The 27272-nt window shown below is 54.0% G+C and overlaps 1 protein-coding gene across 4 annotated transcripts in view; it reads right to left on the bottom strand.

Moving 5' to 3' along the window:
* LOC139746107 (uncharacterized) overlaps window positions 1-27272 on the bottom strand; it is a 131595-nt gene that overhangs the window by 5798 nt on the left and 98525 nt on the right. For all 4 annotated transcript variants that reach the window (XM_071656946.1, XM_071656944.1, XM_071656947.1 and 1 more), the window contains one exon: window positions 4214-4494. In XM_071656946.1, the coding sequence (XP_071513047.1) occupies window positions 4214-4494 (281 nt within the window). The remainder of the gene's footprint in view (window positions 1-4213; window positions 4495-27272) is intronic.

The following is a 27272-nucleotide window of genomic DNA, read 5'->3' as shown; positions in this document are numbered from 1 at the left end:
TCTGAGCCAATGTGGCCACAGCAAGGCGTATGTTATGATGAGAGGGCGAGTGTGTCTGTGACCTGGTGCTATTCAAGGCATGAGAGAGACTGGTGTATTCAGTAAATAATACCCTCGAATAACAGTTTTCAGTCATTAATTAGATAAAAACCGACCTGGTCGTCGCTGGTTTAAATTACCCGTAGACTCAATGAAGTTATCGTTCAATAACGAAAAGAAATGAAGAAGGACTTTTAATCTTAATGAGGTGGCGGGATTAGGTTGTGTGGAGGGTCTGAGCAACAAGTGTCATTGCTGACAACACTGCGAAGGCAAGAGGAATACAAGGATGTGTTGCCTGGTGTTGGTGCACCTCCAACCCAGTCTTGGCCTAGCCAGGCTGTTTCGGGTCAAAGGAGTGTGTGTGTGTGGGCGGCCTTGTACCTCCACCTCTCCTCCCCGCACAGATACACTCAATAGGGAAGATATAATCGATTACGAGCCACACACGCTTCCCGCGCCACTCCTGACGTGTGTTCCTCCACAGTTCTCGTTCACCCTACCCCTTATAGTAATAACGCTCCAGTCAAAATGGATAAAGGCAAATACATATTTACGTCCTAAACAAGGTAATCTTGTATAACTACCTCGTGTGTGGGTCTGTTAAAAGAAGCGGGTTTTGTTCGTTCCATTAGTTCACCAGAGTGTCTCCAAAGTGGAGAACAAATCCCGCATGACTTGTTCTCGGTACAACCATGCAACAGATACACACCACCACACGTCCCCAGAATGGTAACACTGTAGCCTGGGAAATGTCCCCTGGGAGTAGTGCAGGACTTCCGGTTCCAAGTGTACAAGTCCTACACCCACCTCCCCTCCACACAGAGACACACACATACACCGACTCCACCACCACACTCCCCTACGATACAAGACTCTGGCCTCGTGTGTTCACCTTACACATGTTTGGTTCCAGGTGTAAATCCCATCCCCCACCACCACCAGCCCCATCATCCCCCTACCCCTCCTTCCCCGAGGTCCTCCAGCACTCCTCACTACACAATGACCTGTCTTACAACCCGGCCTCCTGTCGGGGGCCCCCCACGCAACATACCCTTCCCTCTCTCACGAAGACAGGCTTCAGTGAATTATATTACTGAGACATGTTTCTTTACTCCATTAACACGTATGTAGTATGATATGTAGGTGACCTCCTCCCTTACACGATTCCACTACTGAGCACGACGGTACGACCTTTGAACACGACAATACGACCCCTAAGCACGACGGTACGACCCTGTGGTATGATGACAGCCTTGGACCACGACCTGATCCACTGTGCTCACACATCGGCCCATCGTGTTGAAGGAAAGAGTTCACATAGTTACTGTACACTTGTGGGACGAGACATGATCGGGTCTCCCGCAGCCATAGAAGCAGCTTGTACCCCAGTGCTTTACGCCTACTGTACGCCGCTACCATCCTCAGGGGTGTGGGGTGGCATGAGGAAGGCGAGGGTTTGACGGACTACGAGGCTATTGTGGAGTTACAGGGCTGGGCGGGAATCCGGGCCTTTAGAAGGGCAAGTGTGAGATGTGTTAACGAGAGGAGGGGCTGGAGGGAGGCTGGGTAAGCGACCGCCGGTGTCAATAAAACAATAAAACTAACGATATAATCTCCCGCTACGCTTGATACTCCGCCCGCGCTGATGCTCCTACCGCCGCCCCTCACCCCGCCACACTCCTTCACTCAGGAATACCGACCCAACCCATCCTGAACAAAAGGACCCACACACCGACTTCCCCGACCTCCTCCTCCTCCTCCCGACCCAAACCTCCCGTCGCGGATTCATCGTTCAAAACGTCGACTGGTGTTCCCGGGTAGCCTAACAAAGCCGGGCTGGTGGTTGCAACAGGAAATACTCGACGTAGCTAACAGCCCACCAACGAACAACCTTCACAGTGGCAATAACAACCCATCACAAAAATTCAGACATGACGAAAGGGATGAAGTGTGATGTCTGGTTCTTCAGACGCGTCCTGGTGTTTTGTGATGAAAGTCACGTTATGTAAACACCGCCTCCCCATACTGTGATCAAGGGTCGTACCGTCGTGCTCAAGACAACTACCGTGGTGCTCAAGGTATGTACTGTCGTGTTCAAGAGCTGTTTCGTTGTGCTTAAGGGCTGTACCGTCGGGATCAAGGGCTATATCGTTTTGCTAAAGGGTCGTACCGTGGTGCTCAAGAGTGTACCGTAACGATCAAGGGTTGTATCGTCGTGCTCAAGGGCTGTACCGTCACGATCAAGGGCGGTACCGTCGTGCCCAAGGCCTGTACCGTTGTGCTCAAGGACTGTACCGTCGAGTTCAAGCGTTGTACTGTTGTGCTCAAGGGCTGTACCGTCGTGTTCAAATGTTGTACCGTCGTGCTCAAGCGTTTCGCCAATGAAACACATACTTCATTAATCACTCCAATTACAAGTAAAGCCAATTATATCTTTAAGCCAAAATGCCCTATTTATGTACTAGTCATATTACCGGTATTCACAATGCTGTCCACATGTCTGGAAAAATCATTTAACAAATACGGATTAAGCGTCTCAATTCACCACACAAAAGGAAACTGGAGCCACGGGAACTTTACGTAAAGCAGAGTTGATGTAGATCATACCACGCGAGAGAGGCTTGTTTACACGCGCTGGCCTTGAAGCTAAACACGAGATGGGACATGGCTAAACCTGCCGAGCTGGTTGGATAAAATCGCGAATTAAAAAAAAAAAAAAAAAAAAAAAAAAAAAGTCACTTCATCGCTATCATTAATAGCGTGCAAATAGTGAAAAGTAGTTCTTACGTAATTAGCTGCAGAAATTGTTTACTCTGTCCACTAATAATGTACGTGGGGTGAAAAATAAATATAAACGGATATTCGTACGCACGGGTCTAATTTTTTTTTTTATTATTTTGTATCGTAAAAACTGTAATTGGTTAGGCAGGCAATTAAAATCCAGTAAAATTCTGCCAATTTTTCAAGTCTAAAATAAAAATTAAAACCTCAAAGCCAGTTTTTAAGATACAAATGAAGTGTTATTTATAAATGATTTAACCGTAAGTCAAATAATGTAAATATATTTACGTTAAGGTCACGGGGGAAAAGTGTCAATGTATAATTCAACTTCCTATGTTTATATGATGTTATCAGTTACTGTCTTCATACTGTGTATATGTAAACACACACACACACACACACACACACACACATATATATATATATATATATATATATATATATATATATATAGATATATATGAAAATAGCTTCTCATTCAACGCTAAAGAGAGAAGAGCTAGGCGTGATGAAAGGTAAGAGTGACGGACCCTTACACATTCCCTTGAGTACTGTGGTATGACCCTTGAACACTGTGGTAAGACCCTTGGATATGAACTGGCCTTTAACTTGACCTTAGATAATCAGGTGAAAAAAAAAAGAGGCCTAAAGGATCGGAGCGCCGCGTTCAAGGGTCATAACACTTAAGGATGCCATGATGAAGAACCTGTTCAGCACGACCCACGACTCTTGTTATCAAAGAGCCTAAGCAACCCATCCGAGTGTTTCCCCCGTTTAACAGTAAGTTTAACAGACAAATCAACTGTTGTAATACAATCCTTTCTGTTCACTTACACTCGGACGGGTATAAAGGTGTGTCCATGTTAGCAATAAAGCTGGTGACTAACTCTCCCTGAAGACATGCAACAGAGCAGAAGCAGGACACAAGGGAGAATATATATATATATATGTTGAAGACGAACCACTTAAAAGAGGAGTATTCCAAGCGAAGAAACACTTTAAAGTAAGTTCCTGAGCACTTTACAACTGAGTGGGAGAGATTTTTAAGAGTGCGTAAAACACTTAAAGAGGGAGGTGGGGTGGCTCTTACGGGGAAGGGGGACATTAGCATGCAATAAGATGAGGAGGAACCAATTTGTGAGGCTTTACAGCATCCCGTCCACCGCGCTGTTTATGGCGCTGTGGGCAGCACTGTGGGGACGGTTGCTGGTGGTGTGGGCGTGGTGCGGGACGAGTATGGGTGTAGTGCGGGATGAGTGTGGGCGTGGTACAGGACGAGTATGGGCGTGGTACAGGAGGAGTGTTAGCGTGGTATAGCACCTCTGTGGGCGTGGTACAGGATCATCATGGGCGTGGCACAGAATGAGTGGGTGTGGTGGGATATACTCACATCCCAGCCGGGGTCTCGGGCGCGGGCGTGGACCGGGTGTGGACTGAGGGGCGAGGTGACCGAGGCCGCCACGCTGGTGGCGGCTGACGAGGAGGATGGCGTGGGTGTGGTGCTGGTGGGCGTTGAGGTAGTGGGCGTGGGCGTGCGCTGGGAGAGTGGGCGGGTGTGGGGTAGCCGCGCCAGCTTGTCCAGCTCGTGGGTCAGGTGGGCCTCCAGCTCCCCCTGCCGCAACGTGACTCCACACACGGGACACCACGACTCCCCGGGGCGGGGCTTACGACCTGGGGGAAGGGGGAGAATACGGGGTTAAAGTGACGTAAGGTAAACCCTGGGGCGGGGATTCCGACCTGGGGGGGGGGGGCTAGAACATAGGTTTATAATGACGTAAGGTGCACCCTGGGGCGGGGCTTTCGACCTGGGGAGAGAACATAGTTATAATGACGTAAGGCACCCCGGGGCGAGAATTCCGGCCTGGGGGGAGAAAATAGGATTATAATAACGTAAGGTACACCCTGGGGTAGGGCGTCCGACCTGGGAGGAGAAAACACGGAGTTATAATGACATAAGGTACATCCCGAGGCAGGGCTTTCGACCTGGTGGGAGAGAACACTAAGTTTTAATGGGGCGGCTCTACCGACCTAGGGACTAGAGAACGGGGATAGGTATAACCCCGGCGGGGGTTCCGGCCTGAGCTATATTGGGGCTACGTATACCCAAGGGCGGGGATTCCGGACTGAGGTAGAGAACATGAGTCTATATTGGTGCTAGGTATACCCCAGATCGGAGATTTCGGCCTGAGGTAGAAAACGGGGGCTAGGTATTCCCCAGGGCGGGGAATCGGCCTGGGGTAGATGTGGGGCTAGATACGTATATCACAAGGCGGGGATTCCCGCGCGGGATAGAAAACATGGGGATAAGTATACTCCAAGGCTGGTCTATGTACCGGCCTGGGGTATGCCTAGCCCCATTGTTTTCTACTGCATGCCGAAATTCCCTTCCTGGGTATACCTAGCCCCTATGTAGACTTATGTTCTCTACCCCAGGCCGGAATCCCCGCCCTGGGGTATACCTATCCTCCGTTTTCTCTACCCTAGGCCGAATCTCCGCCTTGGGGTATACTTAGCCCCAATATAGCCTCATGTTATCTGACCCAAGCAGGAATCCCCACCCTCCCATATACCTAGACCCAATATAGGCCTAAATACCCACCTTGGGGTATACCTAGCCCCATGTTCTCTACCCCAGCCAAGAATCCCCGCCCTTTGATATACCTTGACCCAATATAGCCATATGTTCTCTTCCCCAGGTCGGAATCCCCGAACTGTGGTATACCTAACCCAATGTTATGTACCCCAAGGTAGAATCCCCGCCCTGGAGTAGAGTATATGGGGTTAAGTATACCTCAAGGCGGGGATTCCAGCCTTGGGTAGAGAATACTGGGCAAGGTATACCCCAGAGCGGGATTCCACCCTGGTAAAGAGAACATGAATCTATATTGAATGTAGGTACACCCCAGTTTGGGGATTCCGGCGTGATGTAGAGATCATGGGGTTAGGTACACCCCTGGGCAATGATTCCGACCTGGGTTAGAGAACATGGGTCTAGGTACACCCCAGTGAAATGATTCCGACCTCCGGTGGAGAATATAACTCTATACTTTATGTAAGAATACCCCAAGGGAGGAGATTCCGGCCAGGGATAGAGAACATGGGGACTACGTATACCCCAGGAGGATTCCGGCCAGGGGGAGAAAACAAGGCAGATAGGTATATCCGAGGGCGGGGATTCCGGACTGGGGTAGAGAACATGGGTCTATATTGGGGCTAGGTATACATAGGAAGGGGATTCCGGCATGCAGTAAACAAGTGGGCTATGCATACCCCAGGGCGGTACACATACTCGCCCTGGGGTATACTTCGCCCCCTGTTTTCTACCCCATGCGGGAATACCCGCCCTGGAATATAACTAGCTCCATCTGCTCTACCCCAGGTCGAATTCCCCGCCCTGGGAAATACCTAGCCCCCGTTTCTCTACCCCAGACCGGAATACCCTACCTGGGGTATACCTAGCCACCGTTTTCTACCTCAGGCCGGAATCCCCGATCTGGGGTATACTTAGCCCCAATATAGACCCATGTTCTCTACCTCAGGCCGGAATCGCTGCCTTTGGGTATACGTAGCCCCAATATAGCTCAGTGTTCTCTACCCCAGGTTTGAATCCCCGCCCTGGGGTATACCTAGTCCCGGTAATCTCTATCCCAGGCCTGAATGTTCTCTACCCCAGATATGAATTCCCTCAATCTGGAACACCTTACCCTATGTTCTCTATCTAGGTAGGAATCCCCGCGCTGAGGTGTACATAGCCCCCGTGGTCGCTACCCCAGGCCTGAACCCCACCCTGAGGTATACCTAGCCCCATGTTCTCTACCCCAGATCGAAATCCCCGCCTTGTGCTATACCTAACCCCATGTTCTCTATCCAGGTCGGAATCCCCGCCTTGGGGTATACTCCAGGGTGGTTAGTCCGGCTTGAGGTAAAGAACACGGGGACTAGGCATACCCCAGGGCGAAGATTCCAGCCTGGAGTAGAGAATATTGGGTTAGGTATACCACAGGGCGGGGATTCCGACCTGGGGTAGAGAACATATGGCTATATTGGGTCAAGGTATATCAAAGGGCGGAGATTCTTGGCTGGGGTAGAGAACATGGGGCTGGGTATACCCCAAGGTGGGTATTTAGGCCTGAGGTAGAGAACACGGAGGCTAGGTATACCCCTTGGGCGAGAATTCCGACCTGGGGTAGAGAACACGGGGCTAGGTATACCCCAGAGAGAGGATTCCGACTTGCGGTAGAGAACGTGCCTCTATTTTGAAACTAAGTATACTCCAGGGTGGAGATTCCGGCCTAGAGTAAACACTGGGACTACGTATATCCCCGGGGAGTTTCAGCCTGAGGTAGAGAACAGGGTGGACAGGTATACTCCAGGGCGGGGATTCCGGCCTGGGGTAGAAAACATGGGTCTATATTGGGGCTAGGTATACCCACGGAGGGGATTCTGGCCTGTAGCAGAAAACAAGAGGGCTAGGTATACCTCGGGGCGATTTATATACCCGCCCTGGAGAAAACTTAGATTTTTTCTATATTGGGGCTAGGTACATCCACGAAGGGCATTCCGGCCGTCAGTATACAGACCCGCCCTGGAGTATACTTAGCCACCTGTTTTCTACCCCACGAGGGAATTACCGTCCTGGGATACATCTAGCCCATATCTACCCGAGGGCCGGATTCCTCGCCCTGGGGAATACCTCGCCCCCGTTTTCTACCTCAGGCGGGAATCCCCACCCTACGGTATATCTAAACCCAATATACACTCATGTTCTCTACCTCAGGACGGAATCCACGCCCTTCGGTATACATAGCCCCAATATAGTCGTATGTTCTCTACCCAGGTTGGGATCCACGCCCTAGGGTATACCTAGCCCCAGTATTCTGTACCCCTGGCCGGAATCCCCGCCCTAGGGTATAGGTAGCCCCATGTTCTCTATCCCACATCGGAATCCCCTCCCTGGGGTATACCTTACTCTGTTCCCTACCTTTGGTCGGAATCCCCGCGCTGAGGAATACCTAGACCCAATGTTCTCTACCTCAGGTCGTAACTCCCACCCTGGGGATATACCTAACCCCATGTTCTCTACCCAACCTAGGGTATACCTAGCCCCGTGTTCTCTACCCGATCCCTAAATCCCCACCCTGGGGTATATCTAGACCCAATATAGCCCCACGTTCTCTACTCTAGGTCCGAATTCCCGCCCTGGGGATTCCAGCCTAGAATAGAGAATATTAGACTAGGTATACCATAGGGCGGGGATTCCAACCTTGAGTCGAGAACATATGGCCTATATCGAGTCTAGGTATATCCAAGAGCGGGGATTCTTGGCTGGGGTAGAGAACATAGAGCTAGGTATATCCCAGGGTGGGGATTCAAGCCTGGGGTAGAGAACACGGGGGTTAGGTATACCCCTAGGGCGGGAATTCTGACGGGGTAGAGAACACGGCTCTATACTGAAACTAGGTATACCATAGGGAGATTCCGGCCTGGGGTATAGAACACGGGGACTAGGTATTCCTCAGGGGGATTCCGGTCTGGGTTAGAGAACAGGGCGGATAGGTATACCCAAAGGCTGGGATTTCGGCCTGGGGTAGAGAACATGGTTTTATATTGGGGCTAGGTATATCCACGGAGATTCCGGCCTGCAGTAGAAAACAATGGGGCTAAGTATAACCCAGGGTGGTATATAGACCCGCCCTGGAGTATTACATAGCCCCCTGTTTTCTACCCCACCCGGTAATCACCGCCCTGGGATATACCTAGCCCCATCCTCCCTACCCCAGGCCGAATTCCCCTCCCTGGGGAATATCTAGCCCCGTGTTCTCTACCCGAGGCCGGAATCCCCGACCTGAGTGCACCTAGTCCGCTCTGGGGTATGCCAAGCCCCAATAAACACCCATGTTCTCTACCCCAGGCCGGAATCCCCGCCCTTGGGTATACCTAGCCCCAATACAGCCTTATGTTCTCTACGCCAGGTTGGAATCCCCGCCATGGGGTATACCAAGTCCCAGTATTCTCTACCCCAGGCCGGAATCTCCGCCCTTGGGTGTACCTAGCCCCAATACAGCCTTATGTTTTCTACGCCAGGTTGGAATCCCCGCCATGGGGTATACCTAGTCCCAGTATTCTCTACCCCAGGCAGGAATCCCCGCCCTTGGGTATACCTAGCCCCAATACAGCCTTATGTTCTCTACGCCAGGTTGGAATCCCCGCCATGGGGTATACCTAGTCCCAGTATTCTCTACCCCAGGCAGGAATCCCCGCCTTGGGGTATACCTAGCCCCCTTGTTTTCTACCTTAGGCCGGAATCCTCTTCCTGGAGTATACCTAGCCCTAATACAGACCCATGTCCTCTACACCAGGTCGGAATCCCAGCCCTTGGGTATACCTAGCTCCAGTATTCTTTACCCCAAGTCGGGGCTTCCGGCCTGAGACAAAAAACAAAGGGGCTAGGTATACCCCAGGTCGGGGTTTCCAGCCTGGGGTAGAGAACACGGGGGCTAAGTATCCCCCGAGGTCGCAAATTCCGACCTGAGGTAGAGAACATGGGTCTGTATTACCTAGCATAATGTTCTCTATCCAAGATCGGAATCCCCTCCCTGGGGTATACCTTACCCTATGTTCTCTACCCTAGGTCGGAATCCCCGCGCTGAGGTATACCTAGCCCCGTGTTCTCTACCCGAGCCCTAAATCCCAACCCTGGGGTATACCTAGACCCAATATAGCCCCATGTTCTCTACTCCAGATCGGAATCTCCGCCCTATACTGTACCTAGCCCCATGTTCTCTAGGTCCGAATCCCTCCCCTGGGGTATACCCCAGGGCGGTTTGTCCGGACTGAGGTAGAAAACACGGGGACTAGGTATACCCCAGGGCTGGGATTCCAACCTGGAATAGAGAATATTGGATTAGGTATACCACAGGGCGGTGATTCCAACCTTAGGTAGAGAACATATGGCTATATCGGGTCTAGGTATATCCGAGGGCGGGGATTCTTGGCCGAGGTAGAGAACATAGGGCTATGTATATCCCTGGGTGGGAATTCAGGCCTGGGGTAGAGAACACGGGGGTTAGGTATACCCCTAGGGTGGGAATTCTGACCTGGGATGGAGAACATGGGGGCTAGGTATACCCCCAGGGAAAGGATTTCGACCCGCGGTAGAGAAAATGGCTCTATATTGAAACTAGGTATACCACAGGGAGGAGATTCCGGCCTGGGGACTAGGTATTCCCCAGGGGGATTCCAGCCTGGGTTAGAGAACGGCGGATAGGTATACCCAAAGGCGGGGATTCCGGCCTTGGGTAGAGAACATGGTTCTATATTGGTACTAGGTATATCCACGAAGGGGATTCCGTCCTGCAGTAGAAAACAAGGGGGCTAGGTATACTCCATGGTGGTATATAGACCCGCCCTGGAGAATACCTAGCCCCTGTTTTCTACCCCACCCGGAAATCAACGCCCTGGGATATACCTAGCCCCATCTTCTCTACCCCAGGCCGGATTCCCTTCCCTGAGGAATACCTAGCCCCGTGTTCTCTACCCGAGGCCGGAATCCCCGACCTGAGTATACCTAGTCCCCGTGTTTTCTACCTCAGGCCGCTCTTGGGTATGCCTTGCCCCAATATACACCCATGTTCTCTACCCCAGGCCGGAATCCCCGCCCTTGGGTGTACCTAGCCCCAATACAGCCTTATGTTCTCTACGCCAGGTTGGAATCCCCGCCATGGGGTATACCTAGTCTCAGTATTCTCTACCCCAGGCCAGAATCCCCGCCCTTGGGTATACCAAGCCCCAGTATTCTCTACCACAGGGCAGGGTTTCCGGCCTGAGACAGAAAACAAGGGGTGCTAGGTATGCCCCAGGTCGGGTATAAGGCCTGGGGTAGAGAACACCTGGGCTAAGTATCCCCCGAGGTCGCAAATTCCAACCTGGGATAGAGAACAATGTTCTCTACCCCAGATCGGAATCTCCGCCCTATACTGGTATACCCAAACGCGGGGATTCCGGCCTTGGGTAGAGAACATGGTTCTATATTGGTACTAGGTATATCCACGAAGGGGATTCCGTCCTGCAGTAGAAAACAAGGGGGCTAGGTATACTCCATGGTGGTATATAGACCCGCCCTGGAGAATACCTAGCCCCTGTTTTCTACCCCACCCGGAAATCAACGCCCTGGGATATACCTAGCCCCATCTTCTCTACCCCAGGCCGGATTCCCTTCCCTGAGGAATACCTAGCCCCGTGTTCTCTACCCGAGGCCGGAATCCCCGACCTGAGTATACCTAGTCCCCATGTTTTCTACCTCAGGCCGCTCTTGGGTATGCCTTGCCCCAATATACACCCATGTTCTCTACCCCAGGCCGGAATCCCCGCCCTTGGGTGTACCTAGCCCAAATACAGCCTTATGTTCTCTACACCAGGTTGGAATCCCCGCCATGGGGTATACCTAGTCCCAGTATTCTCTACCCCAGGCCGGAATCCCCGCCCTTGGGTGTACCTAGCCCCAATACAGCCTTATGTTCTCTACGCCAGGTTGGAATCCCCGCCATGGGGTATACCTAGTCCCAGTATTCTCTACCCCAGGCCGGAATCCCCGCCCTTGGGTATACCAAGCCCCAGTATTCTCTACCACAGGGCAGGGTTTCCGGCCTGAGACAGAAAACAAGGGGTGCTAGGTATGCCCCAGGTCGGGTATAAGGCCTGGGGTAGAGAACACCTGGGCTAAGTATCCCCCGAGGTCGCGAATTCCGACCTGTTCTCTACCCCAGATCGGAATCTCCTCCCTGGGGCATACCTTACCCTATGTTCTCTACCCTAGGTCGGAATCCCCGCGGAGGTATACCTAGCCCCCATGTCTGCCCCAGGTCGGAATTTCCGCCCTAGGGGTATACCTAGCTCCGTGTTCTCTACCCGAGCCCTAAATACCCACCCTTCTGTATACCTAGACCCAATATAGCCCCATGTTCTCTACTCCAGATCGGAAGCCCCGTCCTGTGCTGTACCTAGCCCCATGTTCTCTACTCTAGGTCCGAATCCCCGCCCTGGGGTATACCCTAGGGCGGTTTGTCCGGGCTGAGGTAGAGAACATGGGGATTAGGTATACCCGAGGGCGGGGATTCCAGCTTGGAATAGAAAATATTGGATTAGGTATACCACAGGGCGGGGATTCCGACTTTGGGTAGAGAACATATGGCTATATCGGGTCTAGGTATATCCCAAGGTGGGGCTTCACGCTTGGGGTAGAGAACACGGGGGTTAGGTATACCCCTAGGGTGGGAATTATGACCCAGGGTGAACATAGGGGCTAGGTATACCCCAGTGAAAAGATTTCGACCTGCGGTAGAGAAAATGACTCTATATTGAAACTAGGTATACCATAGGGAGGAGATTCCGGCCTGGGGTAGAGAACACGGGGACTAGGTATTCCTCAGGGGGTTTCCGGCCTGGGTTAGAGAACAGGGCGGATAGGTATACCCAAAGGCGGGGATTCCGGCCCGGGTAAAGAACATGGTTCTATACTAGGGCTAGGTATCTCCACGAAGGGGATTTCGGCCTGCAGTAGAAAACAATGGGGGGGATAGGTATACTCCATGGTGGTATATAGACCCGCCCTGGAGAATACCTAGCCCCTGTTTTCTACCCCACCCGGAAATCAACGCCCTGGGATATACCTAGCCCCATCTTCTCTACCCCAGGCCGGATTCCCTTCCCTGAGGAATACCTAGCCCCGTGTTCTCTACCCGAGGCCGGAATCCCCGACCTGAGTATACCTAGTCCCCGTGTTTTCTACCTCAGGCCGCTCTTGGGTATGCCTTGCCCCAATATACACCCATGTTCTCTACCCCAGGCCGGAATCCCCGCCCTTGGGTGTACCTAGCCCAAATACAGCCTTATGTTCTCTACGCCAGGTTGGAATCCCCGCCTTGGGGTATACCTAGCCCCCTTGTTTTCTACCTTAGGCCGGAATCCTCTTCCTGGAGTATACCTAGCCCTAATACAGACCCATGTCCTCTACACCAGGTCGGAATCCCAGCCCTTGGGTATACCTAGCTCCAGTATTCTTTACCCCAAGTCGGGGCTTCCGGCCTGAGACAAAAAACAAAGGGGCTAGGTATACCCCAGGTCGGGGTTTCCAGCCTGGGGTAGAGAACACGGGGGCTAAGTATCCCCCGAGGTCGCAAATTCCGACCTGAGGTAGAGAACATGGGTCTGTATTACCTAGCATAATGTTCTCTATCCAAGATCGGAATCCCCTCCCTGGGGTATACCTTACCCTATGTTCTCTACCCTAGGTCGGAATCCCCGCGCTGAGGTATACCTAGCCCCGTGTTCTCTACCCGAGCCCTAAATCCCAACCCTGGGGTATACCTAGACCCAATATAGCCCCATGTTCTCTACTCCAGATCGGAATCTCCGCCCTATACTGTACCTAGCCCCATGTTCTCTAGGTCCGAATCCCTCCCCTGGGGTATACCCCAGGGCGGTTTGTCCGGACTGAGGTAGAAAACACGGGGACTAGGTATACCCCAGGGCTGGGATTCCAACCTGGAATAGAGAATATTGGATTAGGTATACCACAGGGCGGTGATTCCAACCTTTAGGAAAAACATATGGCTTCGGGTCTGGTATTCCGGGGCGGGGGTTCTTGGGCCCGGGGAGGAACTAGGGCATGTTTTTCCGGGTGGGAACAGGCCTGGGGGGGAACCGGGGGTTGGTATACCCCCGGGGGGGAACTGCCTGGGGGGGGAGAACATGGGGGTAGGTATACCCCCGGGAAAGGGTTTCGGCCCCGCGGTAAGAAAATGGCTCTATTTGAAAAAAGGTATACCACAGGAGGAGATTCCGGCCCGGGGCAGGTATTCCCCAGGGGGGTTCCAGCTGGGTTAGAAACGGGGATGGTATACCAAAGGCGGGGGTTCCGGGTTGGGGAAGAACATGGTTCTATATTGGTATGGGGGGGGGGGGGGGGGTGGGGGGGGGGGTTTTAAGGTGGTTTTGGTGGGGGGGGGGGTTTTTACCCCCCGGAAAATCCGCCTGGTAAACATGCTTCTCTACTCCAGTGGAATCCCCTCCTGGGGAATACCTAGCCCATGTTCTCTACCCAGGCGGAATCCCGCGCTGAGTATACCTAGCCCCTGTTTTCTACCCCAGGTCCGGGATGCCTTGCCCGAGTATACCTAGCCCGTGTTCTCTACCCAGGCCAATCCCCGCCATTTGGGTATACCTAGCCCAATATAGCCATGTTTCTACTAGTTTCTCCGGTGAGGTATGAACTCACGGGATTTTACCCCAGGCGGGTTTCCAGCCTGGGGTAACCTAGCCGGCTAATATCCAGCATTGTTCTCTACCCAGGTGGAATCCCGCCTTGGGTATACCTAGCCCCTTGTTTTCTACCAGGCCGGAATCCCTCCTGGAGTATACCTAGCCCCAACCTTCCACAACCGGCCGGAATCCCCGCCCTGGGGTATACCTAGCCCATGTTTTTCAAAGGGGGCGGCTTTTGAAAATCTAGCCCAATGTTCTTACCCCAGGGCAAATTACTGGACTCTTGTATACCCGCAAGTTCTCTTTCAAAGGATGGAGGCCGGGCCTTGGGTATATCTAGCCCGTGTTCTCTACCCCAAGCCTGAGGTATACCTAGCCCCCGTGTTTTCTACCCGAGGCCGTCATCCCCGCCCTGGTGTATATATAGCCCCACATTTACTATTCTTGCCTGGAATCCCCTCCTTCGGGTATATCTAGCTCTATGTTCTCTAACCCAGATTGGAATCCCTGCCCTGGGTATACCTAGCCCCCGTGTTCTCTTTCTCAGGCCGGAATCCCCACCCTTGGGGTTTACTTAGACCCATAATCTCTACATCAGGCCGTAATCCCCGCCCTCGGGTATACCTAGCCCCAATATAGCCACATGTTCTCATAACGGGTTTATATAGTACCTGGGATCCAGGAAGGGGGCTATGTGCTATATCGGACCCCAAGGAAGGGGGCTATGTGCTATTTCAGACCCCAAGGAAGGGGGCTATGCACTACCTGGGTCCCCAGCTATGAGGTTACGTGCTACCTGAGACCCGGGGAGAGGGCTATGTACTACCTGGAGCACCAGGGATGGGGCTATGTACTAGATGAGACCAGAGGAGGAGACTATGTACTACCTAGGACCCGGGAAGGTGGCTATTCACTAACTGGGACCCCAGGGATGGGGTTATGTACAACCAAGGTGGGAGCTACGCACTAACTGGGATCCGTGAGGGGGCTATGTACGACCTGGGACCCAGAAAAACGATCTGTGTACTACCAGTGAAAGGGTTGTGTACTACCTAAGGCCCAGGGAGGGTCTATGTACGACATGGGACCCAGGGATGGGGCTATGTACTACCTGAGACCTACGAAGGGGAATATGTACTACTTTAGATCTAGTGATGGGGTCATGTAGTACCTGGGGCCCTAGGGACGGTCTTATGTACTACCTGGGATCCAGGGAGGGGGCTATGTGCTATCTGGGGCCCCCATGGAAGGGAAAATATACTACCTGAGACAGGGAGGGGGCTATGCATGATTCGGGACCCTAGGGATGGGGTTATGTACTACCTAGGACCCTGGGAGGGGGCTACACACTACCTGAAACCTAAAGGAGAGGACTGTGTACTACTTGGCACCCCAGGGATGGGGGTATGTACTAACTGGGACCCGGGGAGGGGGCCGTGTACTACGTGGGACCCGAGGAGGGACCGTGTACTACCAGGGATGGGGCTATGTATTCCCTAGGTCTCATGAAGGGGTCTACGTACTACCTGAAACCCTGAGGAAGTGGCTATGTACTACCTGGGATCCGAGAAGGGGGTTTTGTAGTACCGGGGACACGGATATAGGGCTATGTACTACCTGGGTCCTGTTGAGGGAGCTATGTACAACTTATGACCTGAAGAGAGGGCTGTGTACAACGTGAATCCTAGGGATGGGGTTATGTAATACCTGAGACCCGGGGAAGGGGCTACGTACTAATTGGGATACAGGAGGGGGCAATGTACTACCCGGGGAAAAGAGCCGTGCACTACCTCGGAACCGGCAAGGGGGTTGTGTACTATCTGAGACCCGGAGGGGGCTATGTACTACCTGGGACCTCGGGGATGGGGTTCTGTACTATTTGGGACCCTATGACGGGTTTATGTACTACCTGGGATGCAGGAAGGGGGCTATGTGCTACATCGGACCTCAAGGTGGAGGTATTGGACTACCTGAGACCCATGGGCTTATGTACTACCTGGGACCCAGAGAGGGGGCTATGCTATTGGGACCCCATGTATGAGGTAATGTACTACCTGAGACCCAGTGAGGGGGGCTATGTACTACCTGAGGCCCAGGGAAACTATCTGTGTACTAGCAAGGAACTCGGGATAGGGCTGTGTACTTCATAAGACCCAGGGAGAGGGCTACGTACTACCTGGGACCCCAGGGATGGGGCTATGTACTACTATGAACCCTATGATGAGTGTATGCACTACCGGGATCCGGGAAGGGGGCTATATCTTATCTCGGACCCCAGGAATGAGGTTATGTACTACCTGGGACCCAGCGAGGGGGCTATATACTACCTGGGAACCGAGAGGAGGCCGCATACTACCTGGGGCCCTAGGGAAGGGGTTGTGTACTACCCGAGACCTAGGAAGGGGTAAGGTACCCAGGGATTGGCTTATGTATTTAATACCTGAGATCCAGAAAGAGGGCTATGTACTACCTGGGACACCAGGGATGGGGCTATGTACTACCTGGGACACCAGGGATGGGTCTATGTACTACCTGGGACACCAGGGATGGGGCTATGTACTACCTGGGACACCAGGGATGGGGTTATGTACTACCTGGGAGTCGGGGAGGGGCTATGTACTACCTGAGACCCCAGAGATGGGGTTATGTACTACATGAGACCAGAAGAGGGGACTATGTACTACCTAGGACCCGCGAAAGAGGCTCTTCACTAATTGAGACCCCAGGGATGGGGTTATGTACTACCTGGGACCTAGGGAGGGGTCTATATACTACCTGGGAACCGATAGGGGGCTATGTACTACCTAACGCCCGTTATGGAGTTATGTACTACCTAAGACCAGGGGAGGGGGCTGTATACTACCTAGGACCCTATCCCTGGGGTTATGTACTACAGGGGTGGGGGCTATGCACTACCTGGGAACAGCGAGGAAACTATGTACTTCCTGGGACCCGGGGAAAGGATGTGTACTACCAGTAGTACACAAGACCCAAGGAGGAGGCTATGTACTACCTGGGACCCCTGGGATGGGGTTATGTACGATTATGGACTCTATAAGTATATGCAATAATGGGATCCAGGAAGGGGGCTATATGTTACCTCGGATCCCAAGGATGACGTTTTAGACTATACCTGGGACCCATGGAGGGGCTATCTATCCAGGGATAGGGTTGTGTACTACGTAGGACCCTATGATGGGTTTATGTACTACCTAAGATCCAGGAAGGGGGTTAAGTGCTATTTCCAACCTCAAGGAGGTAATAATGCACTACCTGAGACCCAAGGAGGAGGACATGTACTTCCTGGGATCCCAGGGATGAGGTTATGTACTGCCTAAGATCCGAGGAGGGGGCTATGCACCACATGTGATCCAGGAATGGGGGCTATGTACTACCTGAGCCCGCGGAGGTGGCTGAGTACTACCTGGGACCCGGGGAGGGGGCTGTGTTCTACCTGGGACCTAGGGATGGGACTGTGTACTACCTAGGGCACGGGGAGGAGGCTGTGTACTACCTGGGACCCGTGGAGGGGGCTGTGTAATACCTGGGACCTAGGAGTGGGGCTGTGTACTACATGGGACCAGGGGAGGGGAATGTGTAATACCTGGGAAGGGGGTTATGTACTACCTGAGATCTGGGAGGGGAGTGTGTACTACTGAGACCCGGGAAGAGGGCTACGTACTACCTGGGACCCGAAGAGGGGGCTGTGTACTACCATGGTCCCTAGGAGGGGCTGTGTACTACCTGGGACCTAGGAAGGGGGATACGTACAACTTGAGATCCAGAGATGGGGTTGTGTACTACCTGAGACCTCAGGGATGGGGTTGTGTACTACCTGGGACCCCATGGATGGGGTTGTGTACTACCTGGGACCCCAGGGATGGGGTTGTGTGCTACCTGGGACCCCAGGGATGGGGTTGTGTACTACCTGGGACCCCAGGGATGGGGTTGTGTGCTACCTGGGACCCCAGGGATGGAGTTGTGTACTACCTGGGACCCCAGTGATGGGGTTGTGTACTACCTGGGACCCCAGGGATGGGGTTGTGTACTACCTGGGACCCCAGGGATGGGGATGTGTACCTGGGACCTCAGGGATGGGGTTGTGTACTACCTGGACCCCAGGGATGGGGTTGTGTACTACCTGGGACCCCAGGGATGGGGTTGTGTACTACCTGGGACCCCAGGGATGGGGTTGTGTACTACCTGGGACCCCAGGGATGGGGTTGTGTACTACCTGGGACCCCAGGGATGGGGTTGTGTACTACCTGGGACCCCAGGGATGGGGTTGTGTACTACCTTGGACCCCAGGGATGGGGTTGTGTACTACCTGGGACCTCAGGGATGGGGTTGTGTACTACCTGGGACCCTATGATGGGTTTATGTACTACTTAAGATCCAGGAAGGGGGTTAAGTGCTATTTCGAACCTCAAGGATGTAATAATGCACTACCCGAGACCCAAGGAGGACATGTACTACCTGGGATCCCAGGGATGGGGTTATGTACTACCTGAGACCCAAATAGGGGGCTATGTACTACCTGAGATCCCAGACATGGTTATGTACTGCCTGAGACCCGAGGAGGGGGCTATGTACTACTTGTGATTCCAGGGATGGGGCTATGTACTACCTGAGACCCGCGGAGGGGGCTATGTACTACCTGTAGTTCCAGGGATGGGGCTATGTATTACCTGAGACCCGCGGACGGGGCTATGATACCTGTATTTTTCCCGGATGGGGCTATGTTTTTACCTGAGAACCCCCGGACGGGGGTATGTACTACCTGTAGTTCCAGGGGTGGGGGTTTTTTTGGGGGAAACCTGGGGTTTGTGTTTCCCGGGGGGGGCTAATACCCAAACCCCCAAGAAAACCCGGGGGGGTTTTTGGGAAGGGAAAAATACCCAAAACCTGGGGAAAACCCCTGGGTAAGGGTTAAAGAACTACCTCGGACCCGGGGGGGGGGGGTTTTTGTTTCCACATGGTGCCCCAACATTACTATCGACAACCTGGTGTCCAGGAAAGGGGCTATGTGCTATCAAAGGGGGGATGTACCACCTGAAAACCCAGAAAATGGGGGGTAAATTTCAACCCAAAAAGCAGGAATTGGGGTTTTTTCTACCGGGGCCCGAGGAGGGGATTACATACTCCTAGAGTCGGGGAAAAGGGCTGTGTAATTTCCGGGACCCCAGGGAATTTGGGTTTTTTACTACCTGAAACCCCGGGGAAGGGGGTATTTACTACATGCGGCCCATGTAACAAACCCAGGACACAGGGGAGGGTTCCCGTACTACCTGGGACCCTGAGAGTGGGTTTTGTACTACCCCTGGGACCAAAAGGGGTTTGGGGTGGGGTTTCTACCGGGACCCGGGGTGGGGCTGTGTACTACCCGACACCCAAGGAGGGGGATATGTACTTCCTGGGATCTCAAGGATGAGGTTATGTACGCCTGAGACCGGGGAGGGGGGTATGACCACCTTTGATCCAGGGAAAGGGGGTATGTAAAACTTGAGACCGCAAGGGGGGTGAAATACTACCTGGGACCCGGGGGGGCCCTTTTTTTTCTACCTGGGACCTAGAGATGGGCCTGTGTAATACCTAAGACCCGGGGGGGGGGCTCGTACTACCTGGGACCCGTGGGGGGGGCTGTGTAATACCCCGGGAAACCCAGGGGTGGGGGTGTGACTACATGGGACCAGGGGGGGAATGGGGAATTTCCTGGGGAAGGGGGTTTTGTACTAAACCCGAGATCTGGGAGGGGATGTGTACTACTGAGAAAACCCGGGAAGAAGGGGGAAATTACAACCTTTTTACCCAAAAAAAGGGGGCTGGTACTTCCCCAGGACCAACCGGCCAAAAGGGGGAAAAGAACAACTTGAGATCCAGGGATGGGGTTGTGAAATACCCTGGGGCCATGGAAGGGGATACTACAACTTGAATCCAGGGGTGGGGTTGTGTACTACCGGGGGCCCAGGAAGGGGGGAAAAGTAAAAACTTTAAAAACCCGGGATGGGGTTTTGTAAAACCCCGGGGGCCTTTTGGAAAAAATCTTTAAAAAAACTTGAGAACCAGGAAAGGGGTTGGGGTTCAAACCCGGGACCTAGGGAGGGGGTTTTTTTACAAATTGGGACCCCCGGGGGGGGTTTTTATACTACCGGGCCCCCGGGAAGGGGTTGTCTACTTTCCTGGGACCTCAGGGATTGGGGGGTTTTGAACTACCCGGGCCCCCCGGGGGGGGTTGTGAAAAACCTGGGACCCCAGGGGGTGGGGAAGGGGTACTACCTGGGACCCCCGGGAAAGGGACCCGTGTTTCAACCGGGGGCCCCAGGGATGGGGGTTTTTTTTAAAACCTGGGACCCCAGGGATGGGGTTTGATCTCCTGGGGACCCCAGGGATGGGGTTTTGTACTACCTGGACACAAAGGGGTGGGGGGGTTAAAAACCTGGGAAACCCCAGGGGTGGGGTTTGGGACTTTCGACCCCAGGGTGGGGTTTTTTAAATAACCCGGGGGGGCCCAGGGATTGGGGGTTGTGAAAAACCTGGACCCCCCGGGTTGGGTTTTGTACTAATGGGGCCCCAGGATGGGGTTGTGAAATACATGGCCCCCCGGGGTGGGGTTAGGGGGGGGGGGGGGTGGGGGGGGGGGGGTACTACCCGGGACCCCAGGGAATTGGGGTTTTTACTACCTGGGGCCCCAGGATGGGGGTTTTGTATACCGGACCAGGGAGGGGGTTGTGTAAACCTTGGGGCCCAGGGATGGGGGGTTGTGTACAAACCTAGGACCCCAGGGAAAGGGGTTTGTACACCCGGGGCCCAGGGATGGGTTTGACTACTGGACCTAGGGGGTTTGTATCCTAGGCCCCAGAAAGGGTTTTTTCCCCAAAACCAGGGGGGGGTTAAGGCTATTTCGAACCCAAGGGGTAATAATGCCCACCGAGACCCAAGGAGGGGAAGTACACCGGGTCCGGGTGGGCATGATACGAGACCCGCGGAGGGGCTATGACTAACCGTGTTCCAGGTGGGGTTAAACAGTCAGGGATAAGGGTTTAATATAGTGCCTGAGACCCGGAGGGGGCTATGTTTTAACTTTTCCGGGTTAGGGGTGGGGCTTTAAAAATACCTAAGACCCGGGTGGGAGATACGTCACCTGGGGCCCCGGGGAAGGGTTATGAAAACCCCGGCCCGGGGTGGGGGTTTTTGTACCACCCCGGGCCCGAATGTACTAATGAAATCCCCGGTACCAGGGGGGGCTTGTCTTCTAAGGGGGGGAAGACCCAGAGTGGGGGCTTTTACAACCCCAACGCAGGGATGGGTTTATGTATACCTGGGACCCCGAGGGGGGATTTCATCTTCCAGAGTCTGGGAAAAGGGGTGTGTTAAAACCCGGGCCCCTGGGATTGGGTTTTGTTCTTACCTTTAAACCCAGGGGGAAAGGGGGGTTTTGTACTTCATGCGGCCCTAAGAAAAACCGGGCCCCAAAAGGGGGAGGGGACTGTACTAACCCGGGGCCCCCGAAAGTGGGGTTTTGTACTAACCCGGTTCCAAGGGAAGGGGCTTTTTTTCAAACCCGGAACCCAAAGGGGGGGGCGTGTACACCCGACAAACCCAAAAGGGGGATAAGTACCCTTTTGGGGGTCCCAGGGATGGGTTTTTGGGACGCCCGAGTCCGAAAGGGGGGGCTAAAGTACCCACCGTGAACCCGGAAAGGGGGGGTATGTAATACTTGAGACCGCGGGGGGGGTGGAAATTCCTGGGCCCCCCCGGGGGGGGGGCTGTGTTTTACCTGGGACCCAGAGAGGGGCCCTTTTTTCTTAAACCAAAGGGCCCGGGGGGGGGGCTCTGTAAAATACCGGGACCCCTGGGGGGGCTTTTGTAAAACCCGGGAAACCCAGGGGGGGGCTTGTTCCCACAAAAAACCCCCCGGGGGGGGGAATTGTAATAACCCGGAAGGGGGTTATTAAATTTTCCCGAGATTGGGAGGGGAGTGTGTATACTGAGAAAACCCGGGAAGGAAAGGGCAAATTTCAAACCCGGGGCCCAAGAGGGGGCTGGTTTCTTTCCCGGGGCCAGGAAAGGGGGAAAGAAAAACTTGAGATGAGGGAGGGGGTTTTGAAATACCCTGGGACCTAGGAAGGGGGTTTTCAACTTAGATACCCGGGGTGGGGTTGTGTACTAAAGTACCTAGGAAGGGGGGAAAAGTAAAAATTGAGAACCCGGGGTGGGGTTTTGTAAAAACCCCCGGGGCCTTTTGGAAGGGGGTTCGAACAAAAATTGAAAATAGGGATGGGGTTGTGTTCTACCTGGGGGCCTGGGAGGGGTTTTGTACCTTGGGACCCCAGGGGGGGTTGTTTACTACCGGCCCCAGGGAAGGGGTTGTTAATTCCTGGGACCTCAGGGATTGGGGGGTTTTGAAATACCTGGGGCCCCCAAGGGGGGGGGTTGTGTTCTACCTGGGAATAAGGGGGTGGGGGGGTGTACTACCTGGGACCCCCGGGATGGGACCCGTGTTTCCCAGGGACCCCAAAGGGGTGGGGTTGTGAAACCTGGGGGCCCCAGGGATGGGGTTGTGTACTCCCGGGGGCCCCGGGTTTGGGGGTTTTTTACTTTCCCGGAAAAGGGTTTGGGGGGGGGTTTTTACCCGGGGAAAAAGGGAGGGGTTTGGGGGACTAGGGGCCCCGGGGTGGGGGGGTTGGGTTTTTTAAGGGGGGGGACCCCTTTTTTTTTTGGGGGGTTGGGTTTGGGGGGGAACCAACCCGGGGGGGCCCCGGGTTTGGGGGGTGTACTACGGACCCCAGGGGTGGGGTTGTGTATACCTGGGGGCCCCCCCCGGGTTTGGGGTTTGAAGGGGGGGGGGGGGGGGGGGGGTGGGGGGGGGGGGGGGGTACTACCCGGGACCTTTAGAATTTGGGGGTTTGTACTACCTGGGACCACCCGGGGTGGGGGGTTTTTGTACTACCGGACCCCAAAAGGGGGGGTTGGGGTAAACCTGTGAACCCTAAAGGGAAAGGGGTTGGGGTATAAACCCAGGATCCCCCGGGATGGGGTTGTGTACTACCTGGGAAACCCCAGGGATGGGGTTTTGTACTACCTAGGACCTAGGGGTGGGGTTGTGTACTTCCCTAGGACCCTGATGGGTTTATTACACCCAAGAACCGAAGGGGGGGGGGTTTTTAAAGGTAATTTTTGAACCCTTTTTGGGGGTAATAATTCACTACCTGAAACCAAGGGGGAAAGGTTTTTTATTCCTGGGATCCCTGGGGTGGGGCCTTTTTTCTCCCGGACCCCGGGGGGGGTACAAAACCCGGGGATTCCAAAAGATGGGGCCGTTAATAAGGGTTTAGGGATAAGGTTTTTTAAAGGAAGTTTAAGACCCAAGGAGGGGGCTTTGAATTACCGTGGGGTTTGGGTTTGGGCAAAGTTTAAACCCAAGCCAGGGGTGGGGATAGTACTTTTGGGAAACCCCATGGGGGAAAGGGGGGTTTTTTTAAAGGGGCCTGGGGGGGGGGGTTTTTGTACCACCTGGGGGGCCCCAAAATATGTACTAATTTTTACTACCCGGTATCCAGGAAGGGGGGGTTTGTGCTATCTGAGAACCCCAAAATGAAGGTGTTTACTACCCCAAAACCGGGGGGGGGGTTTTTTTGTACCCTGGGAACCCCAGGAGGGGATTTTAATTTCTTCCTAGAGTCTGGAAAGGGGGTGTGTACTTTGGGACCCCTTGGGGTTTTGGGGGATGTAAAAACCCCAGACCCAAAGGGAAGGGGGGGTTTTTACCCACATGGGGGCCCTAAAGTAAAACCTAAAGGCGCAGGGAGGGTTATGTTTTTTTTTTGGGACCTGAGAGTTTGGGTTTTGTACTACCTGGGGAAACAAAGGGGTTTGGGCTGTGTAAATTTCCCGGGACCTATGGTTTGGGACTGTGTCTAACCCAGGGACACGAGGGGGGAGGCCCTTTTACGCCTGGGCCCCTGGAGGGGGCTGTTTTACTTCCCGGGGACCCGGAGAGGGGGGGTTTTGGGTTTAACCCGGGGCCCAAGGGGGGGGGGGGGCCGTGTTTCACTTTTGGACCTAGGGGGGAAATGTGAAAACCTAGGAAAACGGGGAGGAGGTGGGGTACTTCCGGGACCTTGGGGGGGGGCTGTTGGACCCATAGGGAACCCCCGGGGGGGGGAGGGAATGTGTAATAACCGGGAAGGGAGTTTCCTGGGAAGGGCGTTATGTACTACCTGAGATCTGGGAAGGGAGTATGTACTACCTGAGACCCGGGAAGAGGGCTATGTACTACCTGGGACCCGATGAGAGGGCTGTGTACTACCTGGGTCCCGAAGAGGGGCTGTGTACTACCTGGGACCTACGAAGGGGGATACGTACAACTTGAGATCCAGGGATGGGGTTATGTACTACCAGGGACCCTAGGGAAAGAGCTGTGTACTACCTAGGACCCCAGGGATGGGGTTGTGTACTACCTGGGACCCCAGGGATGGGACTGTGTACTACCTAGGACACACGGAGGGGGCTGTGTACTACCTGGGACCCTGGGGAAAGAGCTGTGTACTACCTGGGACCCCAGGGATGGGGTTGTGTACTACCTGGGACCCTATGATGGCTTTATGTACTACCTAAGATCCAGGAAGGGGGTTAAGTGCTATATCGAACCTCAAGGAGGTAATAATGCACTACCTGAGACCCAAGGAGGAGGACATGTACTACCTGGGATCCCAGGGATGGGGCTATGTACTACCTGAGACCCGCGGACGGGGCTATGTACTACCTGTGATTCCAGAGATGGGGCTGTACAACAGATTCTAGGGATAAGGTTATATAGTGCCTGAGACCCGAGGAGGGGGCTATGTACTACCTGTGGTTCCAGGGATGGGGCTATGTACTACCTGTGGTTCCAGGGATGGGGCTATGTACTACCTAAGACCCGGGGTGGGAGATACGTACTACCTGGGACCCCATGGGTAGGGGTTATGAACTACCTCGGACCCGGGGTGGAGGTTATGTACCACCTGGGGCCCAAGATATGTACTAATGCACTACCTGGTATCCAGGAAGGGGGCTATGTGCTATCTAGGGGTAGTGTACCACCTGAGACCCAGAGATGGGGGCTATGTACAACCTCATACCGCAGGAATGGGATTTTGTACTACCTGGGACCCGAGGAGGGGATTACATACTTCCTAGAGTCTGGGAAGAGGGCTGTGTACTACCTGGGACCCCTAGGGATTGGGTTATGTACTACCTGAGACCCAGGGAAGGGGCTATGTACTACATGCGGCCCTATGTACAACCTAGGACGCAGGGAGAGGGTTCTGTACTACCTGGGACCCTGAGAGTGGGTTATGTACTACCTGGTACCAAGGGATGGGGCTGTGTACTACCTGGGACCTATGGATGGGACTGTGTACTACCTAGGACACTGGGAGGAGGCTGTGTACGACCTGGGACCCGTGGAGGGGGCTGTGTACTTCCTGGGACCCGGGGAGGGGGCTGTGTTCTACCTGGGACCTAGGGATGGGACTGTGTACTACCTAGGACACGGGGAGGAGGCTGTGTGCGATCTGGGACCCGTGGAGGGGGCTGTGTACTTCCTGGGACCTAGGGGTGGGGCTGTGTACTACATGGGACCAGGGGAGGGGAATGTGTAATACCTGGGAAGGGCGTTATGTACTACCTGAGATCTGGGAAGGGAGTATGTACTACCTGAGACCCGGGAAGAGGTCTATGTACTACCTGGGACCCGATGAGAGGGCTGTGTACTACCTGGGTCCCGAAGAGGGGCTGTGTACTACCTGGGACCTACGAAGGGGGATACGTACAACTTGAGATCCAGGGATGGGGTTATGTACTACCCGGGACCCTGGGGAAAGAGCTGTGTACTACCTAGGACCCCAGGGATGGGGTTGTGTACTACCTGGGACCCCAGGGATGGGACTGTGTACTACCTAGGACACAGGGAGGGGGCTGTGTACTACCTGGGACCCCAGGGATGGTGTTGTGTACTACCTGGGACCCTATGATGGGTTTATGTACTACCTAAGATCCAGGAAGGGGGTTAAGTGCTATATCGAACCTCAAGGAGGTAATAATGCACTACCTGAGACCCAAGGAGGAGGTCATGTACTACCTGGGATCCCAGGGATGGGGCTATGTACTACCTGAGACCCGCGGACGGGGCTATGTACTACCTGTGATTCCAGAGATGGGGCTGTACAACAGATTCTAGGGATAAGGTTATATAGTGCCTGAGACCCGAGGAGGGGGCTATGTACTACCTGTGGTTCCAGGGATGGGGCTATGTACTACCTGTGGTTCCAGGGATGGGGCTATGTACTACCTAAGACCCGGGGTGGGAGATACGTTCTACCTGGGACCCCATGGGTAGGGGTTATGAACTACCTCGGACCCGGAGTGGGGGTTATGTACCACCTGGGGCCCAAGATATGTACTAATGTACTACCTGGTATCCAGGAAGGGGGCTATGTGCTATCTAGGGGTAGTGTACCACCTGATACCCAGAGATGGGGCTATGTACTACCTCACACCGCAGGGATGGTGTTATGTACTACCTGGGACCCGAGGAGGGGATTACATACTTCCTAGAGTCTGGGAAGAGGGCTGTGTACTACCTGGGACCCCCAGGGATTGGGTTATTATGTACTACCTGAGACCCAGGGAAGGGGCTATGTACTACATGCGGCCCTAAGGATGCAGTTATGTACAACCTAGGACGCAGGGAGAGGGTTCTGTACTACCTGGGACCCTGAGAGTGGGGTATGTACTACCTGGTACCAAGAGATGGGACTGTGCACTACCTAGGACACGGGGAGGAGGCTGTGTACGACCTGGGACCCGTGGAGGGGGCTGTGTACTTCCTGGGACCTAGGGGTGGGGCTGTGTACTACATGGGACCAGGGGAGGGGAATGTGTAAGACCTGGGAAGGGGGTTATGCACTACCTGTGATTTGGGAAGCGAGTATGTACTACCTGAGACCCGGGAACAGGGCTATGTACTACCTGAGATCCCAGGAATAGGTCATGTACTGCCTGAGACCCGGGGAGGGGGCTATGTACTACCTGTGATTCCAGGGACGTGGCTATGTACTACCTGAGACCCGCGGATGGGGCTATGTACTACCTGAGATCCCAGGGAAGAGGTTATGTACTGCCTGAGACCCGAGGAGGGGTAT

This window comes from Panulirus ornatus, chromosome 64 (genome assembly GCF_036320965.1).
Source record: "Panulirus ornatus isolate Po-2019 chromosome 64, ASM3632096v1, whole genome shotgun sequence".
NCBI lineage: Eukaryota > Metazoa > Arthropoda > Malacostraca > Decapoda > Palinuridae > Panulirus > Panulirus ornatus.
This window is presented reverse-complemented; position numbering and strand designations above follow the sequence as displayed.